The sequence below is a fragment of the Alnus glutinosa genome, chromosome 5 (genome assembly GCF_958979055.1).
Source record: "Alnus glutinosa chromosome 5, dhAlnGlut1.1, whole genome shotgun sequence".
NCBI lineage: Eukaryota > Viridiplantae > Streptophyta > Magnoliopsida > Fagales > Betulaceae > Alnus > Alnus glutinosa.
The window spans coordinates 27,088,886-27,116,732 of record NC_084890.1 but is presented as its reverse complement, the minus strand read 5'-3'; the positions used below and the strand labels follow the sequence as shown (position 1 = coordinate 27,116,732).

The window sequence follows — 27,847 nt, the reverse complement described above, 5'->3', positions numbered from 1 at the left end:
TTGCTGAAAATCCAAAAATTTAAGAACAAATAATTATGTAGAATATTTTTCAAATCACAGCTTTTCCATTTTCTTGATAAATATATTGCAATATCTCCTTATTCAGCTCTTTCCTTTATTGATTAATATTCTGCTATATTCTTCTTATTTGGCTATTTCATTTCTTGATTAATATCCTGCAAGATTCTTTTCATTTGACTCTTTCATTTATTGAATAATGTTCTGCAATATTCTTCTCACTTGACCCTTTCACTTCTTGAATAAAACAAACAAGTTTTGACATTCAATTTGCCAATATTAAAAACCCAACAGTTTTCTTGAAAATGTTTTATGCGAAAAATATTTTGCGACAGAAAACATTTTACGCCGAAATAAACATAGTGTAATATTCTCTAGGACACGAGGTGTTATTGTGTTATAGTAAGCATCACATCACCCCAATTAGGCTCATTTCTGGTGGGCTCTTTTTTATTTATTTATTTATTTTTTTGGGTCTTTAAGCCAAGAATTCTTTAGACGGGGCCAATTTTTTGGTCCATTTCCAATTTATTTTATGGGTTTTTACACTATATTAAGGCATTATTTGGTATGCGGAATGAGTACTCAATTAGGAAAATGAATAATTATTTATTGGGAATGAATAAGGGTGGAATGAAATAGTTTGATGACAGCACATATACCACAATTAGAATTGAGTCAAACTAATTTAAAAAAATCCACATAATTTCTTATTATTCTAAAATTCAAACTTATTAAAAATAAAAATTGCTTTGGGGATGATTGATGTTATCAATTGTTTTGGGGTCTTATTTTTCTTATCAATTGTTTTGAGGCAATTGATGTTAGGGATTCCTCCCCCTCCTCTTTGTATATAGTTTATTTGTATTAATGAAATTTTTATATTAAAAAAAAAATGAAAGAATTGAGGGTTTTTTATTTTTCTTTTTCTTTTAGAGACTTCTTTGGACATTTTAATTTAACACAACAAATGAAAAAAAAAAAAAACATAAAAATAAAGAAAGAAAAGAAGCCTTCTCTTTGTCCCTCCCCCTTTCGGTTCTGCAGGCATATCTATTCCCTTCTCCCAACCTTCACTTCCGCTCCTTCTCTTACAATGCCCTCCTGATCATTTCCATTTCATGTCTCTCCCCACCAAACGCTCAGCCACCAGCGACGCCACCACTACCTCCACCTCTTCTCCTCCTCCCTCCTCTCCTCACTTCCCTGCTATGAAAAAGGCCAAGTCCCAAGCCCTCGCTCTCGACCCCAAAAACGGCCTCCACCACCACCAAGACAACACCGCCCACAGCAACAACGTCGTCGTTTTCGATCCCTCCTCCATGGCCCTGGAAGACGATCTCAAGCCTGATGACTCCTCTCCCCCTGCTCGCTCCGTCGCCGCCAATTTGGCCCGGAAGAAGGCCCAGCCGCCCCAGCCCGCCAAGAAGCTCGTTATCAAGCTCCTTAAAGGTTTTCAATGCTGTTATATATGTGTCTTATGTTTGCAATTGGATAGTTCTGGGGTTCGTGTCTGTAAAGATCCTTTCTTTTTTAGCTGGAATTGTAGGGTTTGGCTTTAGTTTTTATGTGAAATTGAGCTGGGATTCTTGAATTTTATTTCAGGGTTGTGCAAAATTTTAGAGGAGTGGGATTTAAGATTACTTGGGTTTTTGGATCTGGGTACTGATCCCAGAACCTTATTTGAATGGGATTGAGCTGATATTTGGTGCTTGTGAGAAATCCATTCAATGTCAGTTATGCTGCTTATCTGAATAGGGTTTCTATTCTTAGTTATTTGGGTGCATTTTTGCATTTTCATGAGGACTTAAGGGCTTCCGATTCATCTAGGGGTAGTATGCTTGTGTGACTGAATTTGACAGGTACTGCATTTTTGAATGCAATCTGCTGGGTTATTAACCAATTAGAAAAATAAGGTGTTGTTTTACGGTAATTCGAACTGGGTATTGGTTTTATGGACCCAATTTCCTCAATGGTTTGCATGTGAACAAATTTAAGGATTATGTAGATGACTGTAGATTGATCATATTCATTTGCTGTTTATAAGCTTTCCTTAGTTGGATTTACACTATGTTTGGTAGAGGGGAAGGATGGCAGGGATGGAGAGGAGTGCGTTCTTACCTCCTGTTGTGTGTTTGATAGGGGAGTGTGCCACTATAAGGGAAATAATTTAAAATCTTGTTGTGGCATCAACTTCTCCATTCTTACCAAAAAAAAAAAAATAGGCTTCCTATACTCTCCCTCCTCCAATTTTCCCACCTTTAGGTGGATACGAAATGGTGGAGCTGTAGGGATGTCTTTTTCCACACTTCTTCTCACTCCTATTGTACTCCTTACCGAAGAAGCATTTTGGGCTCTCTTTTCTCTTCTCCCTTCCCATCACTCTGCATTCTCGATAAAGTTCCTTGAGGCAAATGGTGTCAATGTTCTTACCTGTGCAGGTACTATATTTTTACACAACCTTTGAACTTTGACTGCTTCTTACTGTCCACGACTTTGTGGGTTGATTCTTGGCTCTTCTTGCTTTAATCCCAGTGAAGCTCCTCCAATTTGATGAGATCTATTGTATATTAATTTGTTGATGTCGGGATACACTGTGGAAACCTTAATAGAGATGCCGTGTTGTAGCTAAATATAATGATAGTAAGTTGAGCTAAGAATTGAGTCTTATAATAGGGAGGTAAAATGTAGGAATTCTTTTAGTGTAATGATTCTCAGAAAGGTAGAAACACGAAGCCGACTTAAGAGGAAGCGTAACATATAGATGCGTGATGTTTTACATGCTCTAAATTAAGCAATAAATCTCTCATGAGAATAAGATCAGGACACTAAATTGTTCAGTAATCCTTATCATTTAATTAGAGTTATTCTTATAAAAATAATCTAATTTTGTATTCTAAAGTGGTGAATTTGGAAAGGCTGGATTTGGCATGTGCCCCCAAATTTAAAGCCATTGCTCGGAAAGACTTCCATATAATGCAGAGTGAATTCTCCTTGCACTTTATAGACAAATTGAGAGAGCTAAACTTGAGGATTTGAAATAACAGCTTGGAGGTGTTATTTAAAAACCTATCTACTCTATAAATCCAGAACTGGTCCCAATTGGCAATTTGAGTAATGCAGAAGGGTTGGCTCGCATTTTGGGTTGCTGGGTTTCATCCTTCCCTATGAAGTATCTAGGTCTTTCATTGGGAGCTCTTTTTAAGGTGAGATCTATTTGGGATGGCATTATTGAGAAGATAGAGCACCATTTGACTAGTTGGAAAATGTTGCATTTGTCAAAGGGTGATAGGGCTACTTTGATTAAGAGCACCTTATCTAATATGGCTACCTAATTCTTGTCTCTGGTGTTGCTTACCGCATCGAGAAGTTGCAATAGGATTTTTTTGTGGGGTGGTATTAGTGGGGAGTTGAAATATCACTTGGTGAATTGGTCTAAGGTTTGTTCTTTGAGGGAGGGTTGGGGGTGAGAAATCTACTTACTTTAAACTGAGCTCTCTTGGGAAAATAGTTATGGTGTTATGCTTTTGAGATAGAGGCTTTGTGGAGACACTTATCAAAAAAAAAAAAAAAAAGAGATAGAGGCTTTGTGGAGACCGGTTGTGGATTGTAAATTCGGTAGCTCGTGGGGTGGATGGTGTTCTGGTGAGGTTAATGAGTTGCATGGGGTTGGTTTATGGAAATTTATCAGAAAAGGTTGGGGGGACTTCTCTAGGTACACTAGACTTGTAGTGAGAGATGACTCAAAGGTTAGATTTTGGCATGATGTGTGGTGTGGAGAGCAATTCCTCAAGGTAGTGCTTTTGGAGATATTTTGTTTAGCTCCTTCCAAAGATTCTACTGCGGCAAAACATTTATAGCTTACTACTGATATTCTTCAATGGAATATTGATTTTATCATAGCGCCGCATGAAGGGGAGGTGGTTTTCTTCGCCACGCTTAGATGGGACGACAAACACAAGTTATGTTGGGCCCCTTTTAAGAGAGGGTTGTTTGATGTCAAATCTTTTTATAATGTCCTTAGTTCACATGATAGTGACTCTTCCACTTGAAAGAATATTTGGCTGAGTAAGGTTCCCTTGAGAGTTGCGTTCATTGCTTGGTTGGCCGCTTTAGGGAGTATCCTCACTATAGATAATTTAAGGAAACAACATCTCAAAGTAGTAGATTGGTGTTGCATGTGCAAGAAGGGTGGAGAATCTGTAGATCACCTTCTTCTCTATTGCAAGACTGCTCATGCCTTATGGAGTTCTATTTTCAACCTTTATGGGTTAAAGTGGATCATGCCTTGGTGGGTAGTGGGTTTCTTCGCTTGTTGGAAAGGGCAGTGTCGTTCTTCTTCTTCTTCTTTTTTTTTTTTTTTTTTTTTTTAATTAATTAATTAATTTTTAATTTATTTATGATGAATAATAATAAGTTAAAAATTGAAGAAAAAAAGAAAAGAAAAAGAAAAGAAATGTAGTGTTGTTCTTCTCAAAGTGCTACAATGTGGAAAATGATCTCGTCTTGCTTAATGTGGTGTTTATGGAGAGAAAGAAACTTTTGGAGTTTTGAGGATTGCATGAGATTGGTGGAGGAGCTCAATGCCTTTTTCTTCAAAACCCTTTATTAGTAGACAACATCTTCGCTGTGCACGCTCCCCTTCGACAGTTTTTCCAGCAAATTCCGCGACGTCCGACAATTTTTCTGGCTGGTTCAGCGCTGCGCCGGCGCGGGTTGCGTCACGCGCCACCGTCTGTAGTTTTTTCTTTGTCTTGGCTGTAGCTGTTGCTTTTCTTTTGTATTTGGGGTTTGATTTGTATTTTAGGTTTATTTTTCAGATGTGATTCGGGCTTTTTTGTTTTTTTGGGTTTGTATTTCTGTTGGGTTTGGGTGCTTTTGGGCAGATTTGGGTGAATGTTGGGGGGCTGTTTTGGTTTTTTGGGCTTCTTGTGGTTCTGGGTGCTGCATGTGGGTTTTAGGGTTGGTTCTTATGGGTTTGTTTGGGTTTTTCTTTTTTATGGGTTAGCTTTGGCTGTTCCTGTGTATACTCCTAGTGTACTTAGGGGCGCCTTGCGCTTTTATATCAAGTTTTCTTACTTATCAAAAAAAAGTAGACAACATCTGTTGTTTGTCTTAATTTTTCTAGCTTTTAGGATTTTCTTCATCCTTTTTCTTTTTATGTCCAGGTGTCTTTCTTGTATGTTTTTTGTGCACTTGGGTTGCCCTCTTTCGCTTTTTATAAAATTTCAATTACTTTATCAAAAAAAATATTCATATTGTAAACCATATCAAGGGTTCCAAAAGTAAATCAATAGAGTGAAATGACTCATAATCATCTGACAATATGCTTTATTTTTCATATTACTTGTGTCAACCAAACTTACATTCCTCCTTTTGATGGCCCTTGAGCATTGTCTTGCCTAGGTTTAATAAATATTTATGCTACTGTTGTTATTTGTCAAATAAGAATTTTTTATCTATTCTTACTGCATGCTTTTTTGGACTTATTCTCTGTTAGATTACTATCATGTAACGGATAGATGGAGATATATTTGATATGCATTGCGCGGCTTCTAGCCAGATTCTCTAGTTCATAAGTTTAGGAATTGTGATAGTGAATTGTGAGAGACCAACAAAAGTTCCGTTGAAGTAAAAAAAAGATAGCAGTGATGAAGCTTGGAATCCAAAAATTTTCATAGCTCCTGCTATTTTTTTGGAGAAAGGGACTAATGTGTTTCATTTTTCCTTTTCCATTTTTGTTTCTCTGTAGCTAAACCAACACTGCCTGCAAATTTTGAAGAGGATACATGGGCAAAGCTGAAGTCAGCTATATCTGCTATATTTTTAAAGCAGCCAGATCCTATTGACTCAGAGATACTTTATCAGGTAGAATACATTTTTCCATCTCTTTGTTTGGAGATCGGTGATCTTTTCCAATGTAAAATTTCTCATCAATAATGATTTCTCAGCCAATGCATAATGTTGTCCTTAGGCTGTTAATGATCTTTGTCTGCACAAATTGGGGGGAAATCTTTATCAACGGATTGAAAAGGAGTGTGAAGCACACATCTCTGCAGCATTGCAATCCTTGGTTGGTCAAAGCCCAGATTTGGTGGTTTTTTTATCACTTGTTGAGAGATGCTGGCAGGATCTTTGTGATCAAATGTTGTTGATTCGTGGTATAGCCTTGTATCTAGATAGAACATATGTGAAGCAAACACCTAGCGTACGATCACTGTGGGACATGGGATTGCAGCTTTTCCGCAAACATCTTTCATTGTCTCCAGAAGTTGAGCACAAAACTGTCACTGGCCTTTTAAGAATGATTGAGAGGGAAAGGTAAATATGTATTCTTATACTTCAAGTTAATCATGGGATTGCAGGGATACTAATTTATGCAGAAATGCAATTCATCAGACATCTCCAAAAGTTTTAAATATTCTCTTTTCCTTGGTTCTTGACGCAGTTTTTAGTTGCATTGATAGCATAGTTCTGTCGTGTCTTTCTGGTGTTCTTTTGTGGAGATTCCAGGGAAGTTTAAATCTTTGGTAATAGGTGCTAGCCTCCTGTTTTCCGCCTTTCTGGCCCTTTAGTTTCCTCTTGTTCTGTTTACTGTGCTCTTTTTTTTTTTTTTTTTTGGTGCATCTCTTGTATATCCTTAATCTTAGTGTGGAGCTTGTGCATCAGAGACCATAATAGGTAATTGTAATTTGAATAAAGAAGGTATCTAGTTCCAAAAGGCTAACTTCTTAAGTACAGTGGGGCAGTGGAATAAGAAGTTTTGATTAAGTGAACTAGCTATGCTCATATTTTTTAAGTGGTGATGATGTTGATGCTGCTGCAATCTTGTGGATTTTGACACAATTTGCACATAGGCCTGGAGACCGACTATAGGAAGGATGGTATCGGTGAAATTTTTCTGGACGGTAGGGTATTCTATTTCGCTTCGCATCGAATAAAGTTTTTCATTAGGTTTAAGGGATTTCTGCCCCTATAATATGTTTTTCCTTTTCACTTTTTTTTTTTTTTTTTGGGTTTTTGGGGGTGGTGGGGGTCCAAGAGAACTATTAGGAAAGAAGTACATAGTGCATTACTTATTAAGATCTCTAGTGGAATGGGTTACAAGTATGTTAGTTGCAAGGATGTATACTCTTTTAATGCCTGTAATTAACTAGAAAACTATTCATGTGTGTGTATTCATGTATCTAATGTTAGCATTCTTTTTGTGTATGTTTGAAGTTTGCTGATGGTGCATTAATCCAAAAATTGCAGAGTTAGTGGAATAAGCTTGATGCTTGTAGGGATGCGTTATCAAGAAATTGTTTAAGCATCTAGTGAAACGAATTAGTTCAGTATGTTTTTTTTATAAGTAAACATGGTAGTTGCATCTGATTTTTATAATTCCCTACTAGGTTAAAATCTTGATTTTGGTACCAAGAGTATGCGTAATATTTGGCTAAGATCAATTAAAACGTGTTCCAGAGTCAGGAACTTACATTTGTATAGAACCATTCCAAACTGTGTTGCCACTCTGCTTGGTGAGGGTCTGGCACTTAATTTTTTTTTCGTTGGCATCATTTGATTTATTTAATCATCATGGGAAGAAGCCAACCCATTAAAAGTCTGATTGATGAATTCATTGTGAAGATTATGCTTTCATGCTAGCAGATTTCTAGCATGTTCTTTTCTGCTCCTGCCTGTAATTATCATCTACATGATCAAAGAATTTTCGGTTTCTTCTTTATATGTGGTTGATGGTTGGATCATCCATTACCATATTAAGAAACTTGGTATTTCGAGTTGTAATTTGCTTTGTTCTGTTTGATGTTTCAGATTAGGTGAAGCAGTGGATAGAACTCTTCTTAACCATCTTTTGAAGATGTTTACTGCTCTAGGAATTTACTCAGAAAGCTTTGAGAAGCCATTCCTTGAGTGCACATCTGAGTTTTATGCTGCTGAAGGGATGAAATACATGCAGCAATCAGATGTTACAGATTATCTGAAGCATGTAGAGGTGCATTTTTTTCCTTCCTCTCTTCAAACTATAAGGGATGTTTGGGCGCTTTGTTTTTCAAAAACAAATTCTATTGATATTCGCAATTTTTCAAAAACAAATAAGATTTTATCAAACTTTTTCTAATTTTGTCTTAGGAAGTCGAACTATCCAAACATCCTTTTCAACTTTATTTTGCCTTGGAATTCGTGCAGTAAATTATAGTTGAATTTAGATTTCAAAAAATCGAACACCTGAACATGCCATAAGTTATTATATTCTTCTGTTTTTTCCTTGCTACTGTACTTTACTTTTTAGTCACTTAATTGTATAAATCACTTGAAAATATTTTACTGAGTTTACAATTTTATCTAGCTTATCATCTGATTCTACATAATGTGATTTCTGTTCACCTTTTGGGGATTTGTGGTTAACACATTGTTGCAGACAAGGTTGCACGAAGAGCATGAAAGATGTTTGCTCTACCTTGACGCAAGTACAAGAAAGCCACTAATAGCAACTGCAGAAAAGAAACTCCTTGAACACCATATATATGCCATTCTTGATAAGGTGTGAAAGAGGACACGACTTTCCCATTGTTCTCTGAGTTAATCTTTGCTTTCTCTTTATTTCCTGCCTTCTCTATACAAATGGCAGAGTTTTTCATCATATGATTTTTCCAGGGGTTCATGATGCTAATGGATGGGAACCGTATTGAGGACCTTCAGAGGATGCATTCACTGTTTTTGAGGGTGAATGCTCTTGAATCACTAAGGCAAGCTCTTAGCGCATACATTCGCAAAACTGGGCAAGGCATTGTCATGGATGAAGAAAAAGACAAAGATATGGTCTCGTCCCTTTTAGAATTTAAGGCTTCGCTTGACACAATATGGGAAGAAAGCTTTTCAAAGAATGATGCATTTTGCAACACCATTAAGGATGCATTTGAGCATCTCATCAATCTCCGTCAGGTAATAATAATATATATTTTTTTATTATTATATCTGTTTTCTTGTTCCCCTTGTTTCCTGTCATTTTTTTTTTATAAGTAATTGAAATATCATTAAAAGCGTAAGGCATCCCTAAGTACAGATGAAGTATACAAGAGAAGCCACCTAACTAGGAGGGGCACTTTAGTTAAGTTTCATGTCATTTATAAATTGAACAAATGGATAATCCATCACGAAGTTTCATGTAAGGAGTTGCAATGAAGAGAACTACAATTATAGGAAGAACAAAATACAAATGTGAAAGTACGAATTTAGTAATTAGTGAGTGTTAACTTCTAGTTACGTTTGAGAGTTAAGAATAGTTTTATTATTGATTTTTTATTGCTCAACTTGTACTAGATTCAAATTAATAAATTTTTTTATATGTTATTCCCCTATCAACTTCACCTGAGAATTAGATTTGTCATATTTTAGAATATGCCTTGTAAGAAGGGGTTAGTTTGGTGCAATGATAGAATTCCTGAGCTGTTAAGTTCTAGTGGCAGCTTTGGTTTTTGAGAGGGTCAACTTCATGTCTCTTTTCCCTCTTCTTGCTGGTGTTGCAAAGCGCATAGAGAATCCTCATTTGAGATTTCTTATGGGGTGAGATAGATGAAGAGTTTAAATTTCACTTGGTTAGTTGGTCCAAAGTTTGCTCTCCAATCTCTAAGGGAGGGTTGGGAGTTCGGAACTTGAGGATTTTCAATCGTGCTTTTCTAGGAAATGGTTGTGGTGTTATGTGCATGAGAGAGAGGCACGGTGGAGAGGAGTTGTGGATTCTAAATTTGGTAGTTCTTGGGGAGGTTGGTATTCGTTTGATCCCCCCTGGGCAGTATGGGGTTGGGCTTTGGAAAAATATTAGGAGGGATTGGAGGATGTTTTAGAGTCATACCAGATTTGAGCTAGGAGATGGCTCTAAAATTAGGTTCTGGCATGATGTGTGGTGTGGGGAAAAGGCCCATAAGGAAGCTTTCTCGGTTTTACATAGTATTGCTTGTGTGAAGGATGCTTCCATTGTAGTTTATTTGGAGCTTTCTAGTGGCTCTCTTAAGTGGAACGTAAGCTTTAGTAGAGCGACTCACAATTGGAAGGTGGATGTCTTGGCTTCGTTCTTCAATTTGTTGTACTCCTTTAGAGGAAGAAGGGAGTGAAGACAAGCTTTGGTAGGTCCCTTCAAACAAAGGGGTGTTTGATGTTAGCTACTTTTTTTTTTTTTGATAAGTAAATGAAATTTTATAAAAGCGTAAGGCGCCCCTCTAAGTACACTGGAAGTATACACAAGGAAACGCCTAAGAAGGCAAAGAAAAACGAACAAGAAAATCAGAAAAGCTAATAGACACGGGAGACAAAAAAGCCTCCGTCCAAAGATACAATGTATGAAAAAACGAAGCAACAAAATTCTCCATGGAATTCTCCAAGTCCTCAAAACACCTAAAATTTCTCTCCTTCCAAACACACCAAAGAATGCAAATAGACACCATCTTCCAAACTGCAGCACTCCTTGACCTACCCGCCTTCCACCAACATGCGAATAAATCGACAACTCTCCTAGGCATAACCCAAGACATACTAAACCTAGAAAAGACATGATTTCACAAAGTAGTAGCCACATCACAATGAACAAAAAGATGGTCTACAGTTTCTCCGTCTCTTTTACACAAGTAGCATCTATCCACAATGATGATCTTTTGCTTCTTGAGATTATCCGCTGTAAGAATCTTTCCAAGGGCTGTCGACCACGAGAAGAACGCTGCCTTCGAAGGAGCCTGAGTCCTCTCCACACACTATTCCAAAGGAAATGACCACCCTCACAGCCGGCTAAGAAGCTGAAATAGGACTTAACCTTGAACACCCCTTTCTTAGAAGGGACCTACCTAAGCCTATCAGCACGATCTCTACTCACCATGGCTAAATGCAACACATGAAAGAAGGATGCAATGACACCCACTTCCAAGTCATGCGCCTCTCTAATAAAGCTCACATTCCACTGGATAGAGCTGCCCAAAACCTCCATATTATCCGCAACGAAAGCATCCTTCATCCGAGCTATACCAAAAAGAATAGGAAAAGCTTCCTTCAACACCCTATTCCCGCACCATAGATCATGCCAAAATTTTGTCCTAGCTCCATCCCCATCCCCCACCTCCAATTTAGAGAGACCAGAGAAAATACCCACCTTTTCCTGATATTCTTCCACAGCCCCACCCCATGAGCACTTACTGGCTCGCGTGAACACCACTTACCTCACAAACTACCAAACTTGGCATCCACCGCAACTCTCCACCAAGCTTCTCTCTCTATCCCATACTGCCACAACCATTTACCTAACAAAGCATGGTTGAACAACAACAAATTCCGAATACCCAACCCTCCATCTGAAATTGGGGAACATACTTTCAACCACCTCACCAAGTGAATTTTAGATTCTTCACCCAATCCACCCCAAAGAAAATCCCGTTGAAGCTTCTCTAAACGAGCAGCAACACTCCTCGTGAGATGGAACAGAGACAAAGTAAGTAGGCACATTGGCAAGGGTACTCTTAATAAGGGTTACTCTACCACCCTTAGAGAGATACATCCTTTTCCAACTAGCCAAACGATGTTCAATCTTCTCAACAACCCCGTCCCAAATATGAGTGGACTTATAGGAAGCCCCCAAAGGAAGACCAAGATACTTAACCGGCAAAGTGGCAAACCCACACCCTAAAATGTCGGCTAGCCTTTCCGCTTGATCAACATGCCCCACTGGAATTAAATTTGACTTTTTCAAATTAACCTTCAGACCCGAAGCTGCTTCAAACAGGAGGAAAAGACTCCGCAGATTACGCAACTGAGAAGAATGAGCACTACAAAAAATCAGAGTATCATCTGCAAACAGAAGATGCGAAAAATCTATGTCACCTATTTTAAATTCATCTAACAAACCCCCCCTAACTGCAGTTGAGATCATACGGCTCAAGGCTTCCATCACAAAAACAAACAAAAGGGGTGACAAAGGATCCCCTTGTCTCAGTCCTCGGGAGCTACTGAAAAAACCAAAAGGGGAGCCATTGATTAACACCGAAAACCGCACAGTTGAGATACAATGAGCTATCCACAAAAAAGAAAATCCCAGTTAACATGATCGTAAGCTTTCTCCAAGTCCATTTTGCAAATGATGCCTGGCACCCCCGATCTAAGCCTACTATCAATGCATTTATTAACAATAAGAATCGGATTAAGAATCTGCCTCCCTTTGATAAAAGCGCTCTGAAATTTGGAGATGACCTCCTCCAAGACTGACTTCAATCTGTTTGCTAGAACTTAGCAATAATCTTGTAGATACCTCCCACCAAACTAATAGGCCGGAAATCTTTGATAGAGTTAGCCCTTCGAACCTTCGGAATAAGAGAAATAAACGAAGCATTCAGGTTCTTCTCAAACAGACCTTTGGCATGAAACTCATCAAAAACCTTCATAATGTCCACTCTCACGACATCCCAGCACGCTTGGAAGAAGGCCAAAGAAAAGACATCGGGACCCGGTGCCTTATCACCATTCATAGTTGACACTACCTTCTTGACCTCCTCCTCTTCGAACGCTCTCTCCAACCAGCTAGCATCAGAATCTGAAATAGAATCAAAGGAAATACCATCTACCCTAGGCCTCCACCTACTCGGCTCATGAAAGAGCTTTTGGTAGAACTCAACCACGTGATCGCCAATATCTGTCTTATTAGAAGTAAGAGTATCTCCAATCAATAAAGAGTCAATAGAGTTGAACCTTCTGTTTGAATTTGCTATGGAGTGGAAGAATTTAGTACACTTGTCCCCTTCTTTAACCACAAGACTCTTGATTTCTGCCGCTAGCTCACCTCCTCCAAAAGAGAACACCTCTCTATCTCTCTGACTATCTCTGTCTTCTTCTGAAGCTCCTCCTCAACTAAAGCCCTACTTCCTTTAATAGCATCAAAAGCCTGAAGTTATTCAAATTACTTCCTCTTGTTCCTTTCTACCTTACCAAAAACCTCTTCATTCTAAATCTTCAAACCCTTCTTCAGAGCCTTTAGCTTACAAGCAAAAGCAAAGCTAGAGGTACCTTGGAACGAGTAAGAATCCCACCATTGTTTCACCTTCCCCACAAAACCTTCTGCTTTAAGCCACATGTTCTCAAATTTGAAGGACCTGTTCCCCTTAGAGAAATCACCACAATCAAGAAGAATCGGAAAGTGGTCTGAATAAAGGCGAGGAAGCCTATTTTGAGACGACACAAAAAACCGAGCTTCCCAATCAGGGGAGACTAAAAAACGATCAATCCTAGACCAAACAGGGGGATCAAAAGTGTGTGACCAAGTAAAAGCACCCCCAGCGAGAGGAAAATCCATGAGACCCAGCTCAAAGATAAAATTAGAGAACTCTCTCATGGCAGGCCTACTACCCTCACCAGACCTTTCACTAGGGAAATGAGCAGCATTGAAATCGCCTCCTATATACCATGGCAAGCTCCACCAACTAAGGATCTTAGCCAACTCATTCCAAAGCAAACTCCTATCCATATCAGAATTCGGACAGTAAACACCTGCAAAAGCCCAGACGAAATGATCCACTACATTCCTAAAGGAAATTGTAAGAGTGAAAACCCCTAAACACACATCAACTTTCTCCACCACCCTATTATCCCACATAATCAAAATGCCCCCTGAGGCCCCACTGGAGTCTAGACAACACCAATCAACATGATTGCAGCCCCAGAGACTACGCACAAAGCTACTCGAAATACCATGAGCCTTAGTTTCTTGGAAGCAAATAATATCTGCCTTCCAATCCCTGAGCAAGTTACTAATCCTCAGGCCTTTTTTTTTCTCTTATTCAGCCCCCTCACATTCCAAGACAGAATTCTTGGCTTCATAACACAACTGGATGCCCTCTCGCCTTCCTTTTCCCGCGGCTTGAGCATGAGCCTCTAGCATCGTAGTTAATGGAACACTCCAAATTCTTAACCTCCCTTTTTCCCTTCTTCCCCCCACAAGACAGAGCTCCCTCCTCACCTAAATGATGGTCCGCTTCAATAGAAGACAAGAAATCCAGCAATTGTAGCTTATGACCCTCAAACGATATCCCTAAAATGGGATAAATCTCATTTGCACGCTGAATGACCCAATCAGAGTAACCTGAGAGATCCCCCTCTGAATTAGTATAGGTATTTAGAGGAGACACCGATCCCACCCTACCTTCTCTTTCCCCCACATCCATGTCCCAGAGAACCTTCCCACTATCTGCCATTGCCTTAGGTTGATCACCTTCTTGAAACACAACCAAATCTGAGCACCCAGTTGGCTGGCTGTTTGAGTTCCCCACACCATCCTTTGCCTGCGTAAAAAGATAGTTTTGAAGGGGCTTCAACGGCAACCCCCACCCGTTCAACCCAAAGACAACCAGCTCCCCTGGAAAATTCCCTTGCCAAGCAAATGAACCTCCCCCGACACTTCCTGAGCATGGGCCAAAAAGCCTTGACATCCTTGTTTGTAATGAGGGCATTTCTTTTTCGTGGAAGAGTATTTGGTGGACCAAGGTTCCTTTGAGAATGGCTTTTTTTGCTTGGTCGGTGGTTGTAGGGAAGATCCTTTCCATGAACAACTTTAGGAAGTGTCACATAATTGTGGTTGATAGGTGCTGTATGTGCAAGAGAGATGAGGAGTCTGTGGACCATTTTCTTCTCTACTATGGGTTGTTGGCGTCTTGCGGAATGATTTTTTTCAGTCGTTTTGTGTTGTCTTGGGTTATGTCTAGCCGAGTGATTGATTTGTTTGCTTGCTGGTGGACTAGGGGGAGCTCCTGGAGTGCTGTTGTGTAGAAGATGGTGCCCTCTTGCATTTTGTGGTGTCTTTAGAGGGAAAGAAATGATCGAAATTTTGAAAATTGCGAGAGGACTTTGGAGGAACCTAAGTCTTTTTTTATTCTCTTTATACTTGGACAGCTGCTTTTGTAGCTCATTTGGTAATTAGTTTTAATGGTTTTTTGGCTCTTTTTTCTCCTCCTAGATAGACATTTCTCTTATATAATTTCTGTGAACCTGGGTTGCTATTTAATGATATTTCGAGTACTTATTAAAAAGAAAAAGAGGGTCCACTCCATGCAAAAATGCTGAAGCGAGGACTGTATCCAGATCTACCTTCCAAAGTCCTGCTTTACTGGGGCCAACACTGACTAATAGCCTTTCTTATCCAAAGTAAAATAAAGCAAGTATTATCTTGCCTTATTTTGTCAAATTACTTCCAACCGGAACAACCTGATTTCAGTGGGTAGGATAGCATGGTTTGACTGTTCTACGTGTGTATCTGTGTTACGTTACCTAATTTTAAAAAAAATAAAAAAGAGAAAAAGAAAAGAAAATACCAATTCTTGTGTGTCGGTAACGCCAGTCGACCATATTTGATGTGATACTATATTAGATGGCCTGACGCTTTTAATGATATTGTCGATTACTTATCAATATAATAATAATAGTCGGACCAAGAAATAATACCAAAATTCTGTACAACAGAATTGCCAATATTGCTGGAAATCTTCCATGTAATTTTAGAGAAGGTTTAGAGAGCGTTAGAACTTTGGTAGATTGGAGTGCCAATCCTTACTGTTTGGTGATATAAAACAAAAAGGATTACTTCAAGTTCATGATGGTGATTTCTTTGTGCTGGTGGTCGGTCGAGTCAAAGGAGTTTGCTTTGTCGGTGGTGGGTGGATGTACAGGTATTAGGATCTTTGAAAAACGCAAAGGAGTGACGAGGTCCATTCTCTTAGACAAAGATGAGGCTGCATGGTTGCTAAAGTTTTTTCATGATCTGGTAACGGTTAAAGACCGTAAAGTGTTCTGGAACCAATCTGTTTTGGGCTTCCCTCGGATTCTTGTGCAGCAATGTTCCAATAGGCATGGCTTCTTTCTGACCATAGAAGAATACGAGGGTAGAAGAAGGAGAGGTTTTGTCTTGGTGCCTAAAGGGATATTTGGCGAAGGGTGGAAGTGTTTCGGGGAGGAGCTTTGTTTAGCTTTCAATAGTCTTCATGCTGGCTGTACAAGCTACTCGAAGCATTTGCATGGTAAAGAAGTTTCACAACTCGAACCTAGTTCCGGGTTGAGGAGGAGTTTTGCTGAAGTTTTGAGATCCTCTCTACCGAAGATTGAAGAGCCATTTGGTCCTTCCAATTCCACTATTGCTAGGGTCCCGAGGTGGCTTGCTGTTTCTGCGCGTGCTGGGGCTATGTCGACATATACTGATAAGGAGATACCCATCCAGGCCTGTGCAAAGTCTTCGGAGAAGGGCGGTCGTGTTCAGGAGATTTTAACGGAAAAGTCGTCTCCGGCGAAGGATAATCCTCTGAAGACAGCTTCGGTATCTCGTTCTGATTTGTTGGGAAAAGAGTCTGCTTCAAGCCTATGGGGTAGGGTGGCTGGCTCAAGCTCCCCTATGTTACCCTCTGCTTCACGCAAGGTATATTTCGGTGATAGCCTCGATCTTTGCAGCATCAGGAAGACGTTGGAGAAGCTACCCGTGGGAATCGGGTATTGTCTGAAAGGTTTGCACCTGCTGGAAGATGATTTGTTGGGTAGTGGACCTAAGCTTCACGGTCCAAGCCCTTTACCCAAGACCCAGCCTAAATCATTGGGCTCAAAACTTCCCCGGCCCAAATCCTCTAAGCCTTCAAGCCCCTTGTCGGCCCGAGGTCCTTCAGAGTCAGTCCATCTCTCAAAAGGTAAAGCCCTTTTGTTTTTTCCCATTAAGAAGCCCAAGCTTTTGGTTAAGGCTAAGGCGGGATCGGTCCTTCGTCCCATTCTAACTCTCCATTTCTCGCTGGACGCCGGTGCTTCTACTTCAGTTGTGCAGTTGGCGCCGATAGGTTCGACGTCCACGTCTAGACTCGGTTTTTCTGGCCGGGTTTATCAGTGTCGGAAAGTTCGAACTGGTTCGACTCTGAGCAGGGAGAAGGCTGGGCCTATTTCGATGGTTGGGAATGAAACCTCTCCGGCTTCTGAGAATGTGTTGTGCGGTGGGGGAGGAGAATCGGAAGCCTTGCAGTTAGCCATAAGACAGCCGGAGGAGTTAGCGGTCGCATCTGTAGGGTCGGAATCAGATTGCTCTCATTAGTTTGGGTTCGGCTCACATGAAGCTAGAAAGTCTATCGAGTTAGAGGAGAAGGGTTCTGTCGTAGAAGAAAGATCTTCACTGGTTTTGTCAGAAGCTGTTGGTGGTTTGTTGATGGCTCCTCAGGTTTCCAGTTCGCAGGTGTATGTTGTTTTGGGGAATTCTGAGTTTGGTACAGAAATAGTGGATCAGAGGCAAGAAGAAGGCAATCTCGAGTTGGTGATTTGTTCCAGAGAAGAGGACAAAGTGGGCTACAAAACCGAAGCATCTTCGGTGGGATCTCTAGTGGGAAACCACCTATGGGAAGGTACAGGGGACAAAATGGAGGTGGGGGGTCTTCTTTAAATAACTTGGTGGCTGAGGAGGGAGCTCATCTTGATTGTTCTTTGAATTTGCAAGACCATTTTTCTGAAGGCCTCTTGCTACAAGATAAAGACAGGGATGGTTAGGGGGAGTTAGAGAGATGTGAGCCGATGGTAATCACACCATTGGCTGTGGAAGATGGAGAGGGGCAGAGGGTGTCACCTAAATGGGTGGTGGAAAGAATCAAGAGATTTTATCCAATTATAGGCCTATCTTGTGGTGGTTTGGAGGACAAATTATTGGCTATGCTTGAAGAGATTGAAGCTGCCAAAGACCGCGCATTGGCAGCACCTAAGACTAATTGTCTCCACAAGGGGCGAAAATGCAGAGGGAATTAAAGAGGCTGGCTTGGTCTATCAACTATGAGAAGAAAGGGGCTCATTCTGATAAAGGCCGACATAAAGGTAGGGTTTCATCTCGTCTCTATGAAGCCTAAAATACTTGCGTGGAATGTTAAGAGGGCTTAATGCGATTGAGAAAAGATTGGAGATTAGAGGGCCTCTAAAAGAGTGGAAGGCGGATATTGTATGCTTGGTGGAGACAAAGATGATAGTTATCTCTAGGGAGGTGGTGCGAAGTTTATGGGGTTGCTATCATGTTGATTGGTGCTATTTGGGGGCCAATGGAGCGTTGGGTGGGATTTTGTTAATGTGGGATAGAAGGGTAGTGGAAAAAGTGGAGGAATGCGTAGGTAGGTACATCGTTGCTTGTTCTTTGTGCTACACCGGAGATAATGTAGTTTGGGCTTTTGGGGGTGTTTATGGCCCGAATGATGATAGGGATAGGAATGATTTGTTGATTGAATTAGCTGGATTAATGAGTTTGTGGGAGTTGCCTTGGTGTATTGGGGGAGATTTTAATGTGGTCCGTTTTCCAAGTGAGAGATCTAGTGGTGCCGGCTATTCCGCAGCTATGGAAGAGTTTTCAGACTTCATTTTCATGCAAAATTTGGTGGATCTTCCTCTTGAAGGTGGCCAGTTCACTTGGTCAAATAATCAGGAAGATCAAATATGGTCTAGAATTGATAGATTCTTAGTTTCTCCGGAGTGGTAAGAAAGATTTCCCGAAGTGATTCCGAAGAGATTGCCAAGACTTCTATCTGACCATTTTCCCTTGTTGGATTGTGGGGCACCAAGAGGAGGTAACAAGTACTTTAAGTTTGAGAACATGTGGCTGAAACATGAGGGTTTTGTTGAGCAGGTTAAGAATTGGTGGTTGTCTTATGAGTTTTCTGGTTTACCTAGTTTTATTTTGGCTAATAAATTGAAGGCATTGAAGAAAGATTTGAAGAAATGGAACATAGAAGTGTTTGGTGATATAGGAAAGAAAAAGAAAGAATTATTGGAGGGTATTCGAGAGCTGGATGCTATTGAAGAATGTCGTGGCTTAGAGGAGGACGAAAGGGTTCGTAAGATTGATATGTCGAGAGAGATAGAGAAAACTCTTCTTTTTGAGGAATTGAACTGGAGACAGAAATTTAGAGCTTTGTGGCTGAAGGAAGGGGACAAGAATACAAATTTTTTTCATAGGGTGGCAAACTCACATCGTAAATTCAATCAAGTGAACTCTTTAAAGATCAATGGTGAAATTTCCAAGAACCCTGCGGAGATTCAGGAGCACATAGTCCAGTTTTACAACAATCTGTACTTTGAGAATTATTCTTGGCCACCAAGGGTGGATGGTCTTTCTTTCCTATTCATTGATGAGGATGAAAGTATTTGGTTAGAAAGAGATTTTGAGGAGGAGGTGTGGGATGTGATCAGGGAGTTGAACGGAGATAAGGCACCGGGTCCAAACGGCTTCACTATGGCATTCTTTTAGAAGTGTTTGGATATTTTAAAATATGATATTATGGCTATTTTTGCATAATTTCATTCTCGAGGTAAGTTCGAAAAGAGCTTTAATGCTACTTTCGTTTCTTTGATTCCAAAGAAGACTGGTGCTATGGAGGTGAAAGATTTTCGCCCTATTAGTTTGATTGGAGGGATTTACAAGATTATATCCAAGGTCATTGCGAACAGATTTAAATCTATTTTGGGCAAGATTATCTCCAACTCACAAAATGCGTTTATTGGCGGTAGACGAATCTTGGATTCTGTGCTTATTGCTAATGAATGTGTGGATAGTAAGATTCGATCGGAGGACCCAGGACTCCTGTGTAAGCTAGATTTGGAGAAGGCATATGATCATGTGAACTGGGACTTCTTGCTTTATTTGTTGCAGAGATGTGGTTTGGGGGAAAAGTGGAGGGATTTGATACGTTTTTGTATTTCTACAGTGAGATTTTCTATTATTGTAAATGGAACCCCGTTGGATTTTTTTAGTAGTTCTCGTGGTTTGTGACAAGGAGATCCTCTTTCTCTTTTGTTGTTTGTGGTGGTTATGGAGGCTTTGAGTCAGATGCTGACTGCCGCATTGGATCAAGGTAATTTGACAAGGTTTTCAGTGGGTTCCAGGGATTCCGAGGCCTTAGTTGTGAATCACCTTCTGTTTGCTGATGACACATTGATATTTTGTGGTGCTCAAGAAGAACAAATTCAACGTCTGAGATGTATCTTCTTATGTTTTGAGGCAGCTTCTGGTTTGAGAATTAACTTAGGAAAATAAAAAATTGTTCCTATTGGTGAAGTAGAGGATGTTGAAGGGTTGGCTAATCTTCTTGGATGTCAGGTTACATCTTTGCCTATGACTTACTTGGGTTTGCCTTTGGGTGCCTCTTACAAGTCCACTTCTATTTGGAATGGTGTTATTGAAAAAATGGAAAGGAGGTTGGCGGGATGGAAGCGAATGTATTTGTTGAAGGGTGCTCGGTTGACTCTTATTAATAGTACGCTCTCCAATATTCCTACGTATTACTTATCATTGTTTCCTATTCCAGTGAAGGTGGCTAATTGTCTTGATAAAATTCAAAAGGATTTTCTTTGGGGTGGCATTGGTGACGAGGCCAAATTGCATCTAGTGAATTGGAACAAGATATGTACTCCTTTGCATGCGGGTGGGTTGGGAGCTCACAATTTCATCCAGTTCAATCGAGCACTCCTGGGTAAGTGGTTGTGGAGATATGGTAGGGAGAGAGAGGTTTTATGGTGATTGGTGATTGATGCCAAATTTGAGAGTCTAAAGGGTGGGTGGTGCTCGAAAGAGGTGTCGGGTTCTTTTGGAGTGGGTGCATGGAAACATATTAGGAGGGGGTGGGAGAAGTTTCGCAATTTTGTTTGTTTTGAAGTGGGGAATGGATCACATATTAGTTTTTGGTATGATTGGTGGTGTGGGGATAGACCCTTGAAGCAATGCTTTTCAGCTCTTTTTAGTATAGTGAGGAACAAAGATGCGTTGGTGGCGGATAATTTGGCTGTTCATAATGGTGTAATTCAGTGGAATGTTCTTTTTACGCGACAATTCCAGGATTGGGAGATGGATATGGTCCTTTCTTTCTTCGATCGACTATACTCCGTTTCAGCTCGACATGGAGAGGGCGACAGGTTAGTGTGGAATCCCTCTAAAAAAGGTTTATTTGAGGTGAGATCCTTCTATGAAGAGCTTATTAGGAAAGATGGCTCATATATTCCCTGGAAGAATATATGGCGTGTTAAGGCTCCAACAATGGTGGCTTTCTTCATTTGGTCAACTACTTTGGGCAAAACATTGACGCATGATAACTTGTGTAAGAGAAATGTTATAGTGATTGAGTGGTGTTGTTTGTGTAAGAAGAGCGGGGAGTCTATTGATCATTTGTTGCTTCACTGCGAAATCGCTCGGGATCTTTGGAGCTACATTCTTATTTTATTTTGGGTAGAGTGGGTTATGCCACGATCGGTGTTGGAGTTGTTGAATAGTTGGGGGCCAGCCATAGGGTGTGGTCGTGCTAAAGAAGCTTGGCGGTTAGCTTCTCTGTGCTTATTGTGGTGTATTTGGAGGGAGCGGAATGCACGGCTTTTTGAAGATGTAGAGAGATCTATGGTGGAGCTACGGAAGCGGTTGCTCAATACGTTATATATTTGGATAGCGTCCCATCATAGTTTGAATGTTTTTACTTATGTAGACTTTTTAAAATTATTCTCTGTTCGTCCCTTTTAGGGGTTTTCTTGTATATTTCCTGTGTATAAGGGTTGCGCCTCTCTGCACTTATTTTTATAAATTGCAATTACTTATAAAAAAAAAATAAATAATAATAATAGTGTTTACTCTGGCCTGATTTTGGCTGATGATGGTGCGCAAATAGTTGTGTTGGCATGCTCCTTTTGAGTTCCAACTTCTTAGTTTACTCTTATAGAACACTTTGATTTGCTCATTGAAGTTCCCTAAAAATCTTCGTCATTATTAATGCTGACAAAGTTTAAGTTCTTCAAGAAGTTATTATACTGCTTGCTACACATGTTCTGGACAGGAGGAGGATGGCAGGAGGCACTCAATTTGATGAATATTTGGAATTTTTTGATAAGTAAATGAATTTGTAAAACAGCGCAGAGTGGCCAAGTATATAGGAAGTATACAAGAGCAAACTCCAACTTGGAAGAGAAGAAGCACAACATAGAAAGTATACAAGAGCAACCCCCAACTTGGAAGGGAAAAAGCACAAATTCAGAAATTCAAAAAAAATTAGAAAAGTGGGAACTATTGAATGCAGCCATCCAAACATAAAGGCTTTTGACTTAGGCACCATCTTCTCAAAGTCTTCAAAGCTTCGAGCATTGCATTCCCTCTAAATACACCAAATTAAACATAGAAGAACCATCCTCCAAACTTCTAAAATGCAGAGATTTGGAATCAAGGACTTAAAGCCCTATAATTTGTGTTTTTTGGTTTTTCATTGATAAGAAAATGGAAAAAAAAACTTACAACTTACAAATGTTTTTTGGCTTTTCAAAAAAATGTTTTTCCATTTCTATGTAACAACTTACAACTTGATTTTATGTGCTTGTAAAGAGGAAAGTGCTTAGATTCAGCCTCTAAAAGTCGCTTTCAATCTTCTCAATTTACCATTTAAAGGTGAGGCCCCCTTTAGTTGTTTGGAATTGCTTCAAGTCTAATATCCAACAAGAAAAAAAGGCATTCAAGTATCAAGCAATGAGCTTTCCCTTGATCTTGGGATGGGGAATAACAAGAGAGAACCATTTAGCTTATATTATGGGGCTGTTACTGCTAGAATTTGCAGTTGAAGCACCGATCCGAAAGAAAAAGAAAGAAAAGGTTTGAGTTGGACATGCATCTATCAGGGAATTTTGAACATAGAAACCAGATTAGCCAAAGTTTGGCAATTACCATTTCCAGACCAGATAACTAACTTTGCTCTGGATCCCGAATGACAGGCATTTGTGACCAGTGTCATGCATACCAATTTTTTTTTTTTTAAAAAAAACAGTTTACCAGTAAGTCGAATTGTATCCTGAAAAATACATAGATTTCGTATCAGAAATTGTTATCAACAACTTTTTGGTGTGTATCCAGTATGCAAACCGTCAGACCTCTAATTTGAATAATCCAATCACTAATTTTCCATTTCAGGAAAGATCACAAGGTTTGAAACACACTACTCCATGTGACTTCAATAATTATACAGCATTCTGCCCAACCAGAATCAATAATACTGCTTCAGTTGTTACATTATTTGGAGTACCCTAGACAAAGCTGATAAGTCTTGAAATCCCTTGGAAGTTTCTTTCTTGGTGGGAGTTGTTCTGGAAAAGAATTTTGATTCAGGAACTTGTTAAAATCTATTTCAATCTTACTAAAGTTTTGTTATCAGTTGGTCATCATTTTTATGTATTTCAATTATTTGACTGACGAGTACAATGTTTGTTCTTCTTTAAATAGAACCGACCTGCTGAGCTGATTGCAAAGTTTCTGGATGAGAAGCTTCGTGCTGGGAATAAGGGTACTTCTGAGGAGGAATTGGAGGGTACACTTGATAAAGTTCTGGTTTTATTCAGATTTATCCAGGTTAGTTCAACTCTTGGATGGATTAACTGAGAGTTCTATTTGCTGTTGGTGGTTCTTTGTTTTTTAGGTGCTATTTACTTCTCGTCATGTTTGTCTTCAAAATAGTACTGAGAAACACGTCTCATATTTTTTCTTATTAACGAAGGGCAAGGATGTGTTTGAAGCATTCTACAAGAAGGATCTTGCGAAAAGGCTGCTTTTGGGAAAGAGTGCTTCTATTGATGCGGAGAAGTCGATGATCTCTAAGGTTAAAGATAGATAATTTAAGACGTAAATGTACTTGCTGAATGTTTTTCCTGAATTCATAAGGTTAACAATTTTTTATTGCTAATGCAGCTGAAGACAGAGTGTGGCAGCCAATTTACAAACAAACTTGAGGGGATGTTCAAAGTATGCGTATTTTTAGATCCTTATAAATTTTTGGTTTGAAAATTTGATTTATCATTAATGCTATAGATTTATCATTTTCGCTTGGAAAGACGATTGTTAGTTTGACCTTTCAGACCATCCATGTGGTTTTGTGTTGAAACCTAGTCCAGCTGCAATTAGCCAATCTCTATAGCATGTAAAGTTATGACAAGGATCTCCAGTAGTTTTCTTTCCCTGGTTTGATGGTTCCAGTTCATTCCAGGTTTAAGCTATGTGGTTTACATATTAGATTAAGTGTTAGCACCTTGGTCTGGGCCTAACTCTTAGGGGCTTTGGAATGGAAGCAGTTGTGTTAGTTTGTAACTCTCTTGAGCTATGTAAGAATCATTTAAATTGCATGTTTCCACCAGAGGCAATGATATAAATAAGCATGGATTCACATTTTCCATTCCCATTTGACGAACCATTCTTTTCTTTTTTTTTTGATTAGTAAAGTATATTTCAAAAAGCGCAGAGGGGCGCAACCCATAGTACACATGATGTATACATGATACCCCTAATTCGAAGAGAAAAGAGAGCACCTATTTAGAAAATTAAAATAAGAACACTCAGACATAGACTGTATTTTTACTCTCCACATAAACAAAGTTCTGACCAACCATTCTTGAGTACTGGATCATCTTATTATGTATTTGAGGAATCAGGACTTACTAACAATTGGATGAAGATCAAATCTAGTTAACATTAAATGCTGTACTGCACTGATAATAATGTCTTTATATATGTCGTGTATACTTGGGCTTTACTTTACGCTCCTCTTCTGATTTTTGTATTAATGAAGTTAGCGAGAGGGAGATGAAGTGTTGGATTGACTTTCTACATTAAAAAGTTTATCATATGAGCTCCTGTAGGAAATTTGACAGCCTCTATATTATCCTTGTCCCTTCATTAATATGGTTTTGCAAGATACCCTATGAGCTTTTATTTCTAAAACTCTTTGTCGGTGACTTTTTTGTTTATCCATTAAGAAAAAGTCTACTTATGAGCTTTTATAATGAGTTTGTAAGGGTCACTTAATGATATATTCTGTGATATTTGGTGAAATGTGTTCAGGACATTGAATTATCAAAAGAGATAAATGAATCCTTCAAACAATCATCCCAGGCCAGGACAAAACTCCCATCAGGGATTGAGTTGAGTGTGCATGTTTTAACAACAGGGTAGGTCTTAGTTTCTTGTCAAACACAATCAGAATATTCATTCGTTGAATGTTTCAAATGAGCATAGTTGTTTTGTGTTGCTAACTGCAGGTACTGGCCAACATATCCACCCATGGATGTCAGACTTCCTCATGAATTGAATGTCTACCAGGTTGGGGAAAACCACCAAATATCTGCATTCAATTGTAGGCAACGTCATTGTACTTCTAGACCGTTGTCTCAGTCTTTTCTTTTGCTTGGTGCAATAGGACATTTTCAAGGAGTTCTACTTGAGCAAGTACAGTGGGAGGCGCTTAATGTGGCAAAATTCATTAGGCCACTGTGTGTTAAAAGCCGAATTTCCTAAAGGTAAAAAGGAGCTGGCCGTTTCACTATTTCAGGTTGGTCTCTTTTAGGCCATTGCACTTTGTTGTTTCAGTATTCTTTATTTTTCTTTTGTTTTGGTTGATTTTGCCTACCCAAGTGGGATAACTTATAGTATTTTGGTCATGTTGTATGTCTTCTGCTCCAGACTGTTGTGTTGATGCTCTTTAATGATGCTGAGAAGCTAAGTTTTCAAGATATTAAGGACTCAACCGGAATTGAGGATAAGGAACTGAGGAGGACTCTGCAGTCTCTTGCATGTGGGAAAGTTCGAGTCCTACAAAAGGTTGGTAGTCAAGTTTTAAATATTATACCTGTACTTGTAAAATAGAAAATTTCTGGATTTTTTTTTTTTTTTTTTTTTTGACTTTTTCTATCTTCCCATTTATATATGTGCCACAGATGCCAAAGGGTAGAGATGTGGAGGATGATGATTCATTTATGTTCAATGACATATTTGCGGCTCCGCTTTACCGTATAAAGGTATATCTATTTGTATGTTAAGTAACAAGAGCGGTGATTATGATCCCAACTTGCATAAGCCTTACAACTGTCAAAAGTGAATTTGTAAACTCAAAGACACTGTTGACTTTGGTTGGAAAAACTGCTGGACTTTCGAATTTTGGTTGCCCCACTTATATTATGATGGAGACTGGAAGCTAACGCTGCATTTATGCAAGCAGGTAAATGCAATCCAAATGAAGGAAACGGTGGAGGAGAATACAAGCACCACCGAAAGAGTATTTCAGGACCGTCAATATCAGGTTAAAACCATGTTACATTCCTATATCAATATGTACACATGCTAATATTATCCCCAAGTCCCGATCGAAACTCCAAACTATCCGAATGTAATTTTTGCATTACTTGTTTGATGCGTTGTAGGTTGATGCTGCTATCGTTCGAATAATGAAGACTAGAAAAGTGCTGAGCCACACGCTTCTGATAACCGAACTCTTCCAACAGGTAAATGTTTTCCCTCTCTCATTAGTAAAGATAATTTTACTAATTAGAGGCAAGTGTTTTTGTGTTTTAATCATCTTTCGCTTAAAATTTTGAGGTCTCCATAATGTAAGGCGAGTTAAATTCGGGTTACAATCACGTTATCAAATACCCAATGACAAGGCGGGTGCCATTGGCTTCTCTTGTAGGAAAATAAAATGGTTGATTTCATTGAAATATGGAAGTGCTCTCTAACTAAGTGATTTGGTGCCCTGAGAGGCATAAACTGGACAGGCTGACTAATTTAAATGTAAGATGAATTAGAATGTATTATTGGTATGGTGCATAAATTTAGTTTTTTTTTTTTTTTCCTCTCTGAGCAGCTAAAGTTTCCAATAAAGCCAGCTGATTTGAAGAAAAGGATTGAAAGCCTCATTGACAGGGAGTATCTGGAGCGTGACAAAAACAACCCACAGATATACAATTACTTGGCGTGATGTAATGGTACCCTTATTGGTACGAGTCGTACGAGGCTTATGGGCCTATGGCCCAGCCGACATGAAAAATTTCTCTTGCCCATTAAGAAATATGAAAGTAAATTCTTAGTAAGCCTTCGCAAGTCCGGCAGCTCCGTTAATTTAGTTTCTCTTTGTAAACGACATGGGAAACTTCTGTCGTGAGCAGAAAGCAGGATGCTAATCCTTTGTCATATTCATGTACAGTAAATCGGTAGTTTTCATTTTTTGTTGCTGTCAATACTGAAATTGTAAAGCATATTTAATCGCTGTTCTGGCGCTTCTCTTTCTTTAGAAGGCTTGGTATGCTTGATAATAATCAACATTTTCTGGCAAAAGGGTCGCTGAAAAAAGAAAAAAGAAAAGAAAAGAGTGTAAAATACCTGCGTGGTCTATTCTGGGGTCGGAGGCAGAGTGGGGAGTGTGTAAGGTGCTCTGTTTATTGCCATGGGAAGTACTCAGAAATATTGATGGTAGAAGAAGCAGTCTTTGTATTATATGCTCGTTGAGATGTATACAACATTTACCCTAAATGCTATCTTCATAAGACAAGTTAATGTTGTGGTGGAATGCCGTTTTGTTTTCCCCTTTGCTTTCATCGTGTGGTTAAATGGCTGCTTCATTAATCATATAATTTTTGAAATCATCCCCAAGGAGGTCAGTATACTTTTTGTTGGATAAATATAAAATTAAATAGAAGTTTCTATAATTCAAAACCATACCATATACTTATTTATAAAAAAGGTCAATTTCTGTTCCTTTTATTCATTTGTCTTATAAACAATCTTTCCCCTTAGCTTTCAATTGCTTGCTTTTGGCATAATCATAATGAGCCTGATTGGATCTGTTCTTGGAGAACAAGTTTCTTGCTTTTGAAAAACAAAACCCTGTAACAACCTTTTGGTCGAGTCATAGTTGTAACACTAGGAATGCAATTGAAAAGAAGTTGAGTGAGAAAAACTAATGAATGTTTGATATCTTGCCTGGAAGTAGACCATTGCTGAAAAAAGTCTTCCCCGAATGTAGAGAAGAAA

General features: G+C 39.2%; 1 protein-coding gene across 1 annotated transcript; it reads left to right on the top strand.

Moving 5' to 3' along the window:
• The first annotated feature begins 1,038 nt into the window (after window positions 1-1,038).
• LOC133867645 (cullin-4) lies at window positions 1,039-27,397 on the top strand. Its single transcript, XM_062304395.1, has 17 exons — window positions 1,039-1,470; window positions 5,771-5,886; window positions 5,993-6,339; window positions 7,834-8,014; window positions 8,441-8,563; window positions 8,677-8,964; window positions 23,279-23,404; window positions 23,550-23,651; window positions 23,741-23,794; window positions 24,887-24,993; window positions 25,084-25,144; window positions 25,242-25,373; window positions 25,505-25,642; window positions 25,759-25,839; window positions 26,040-26,120; window positions 26,242-26,322; window positions 26,682-27,397. Exons 1-17 carry the CDS (start codon window positions 1,140-1,142, stop codon window positions 26,793-26,795), a joined length of 2,463 nt encoding a protein of 820 aa, XP_062160379.1. The 5' UTR covers window positions 1,039-1,139; the 3' UTR covers window positions 26,796-27,397.
• The last annotated feature ends 450 nt before the right edge of the window (window positions 27,398-27,847 follow it).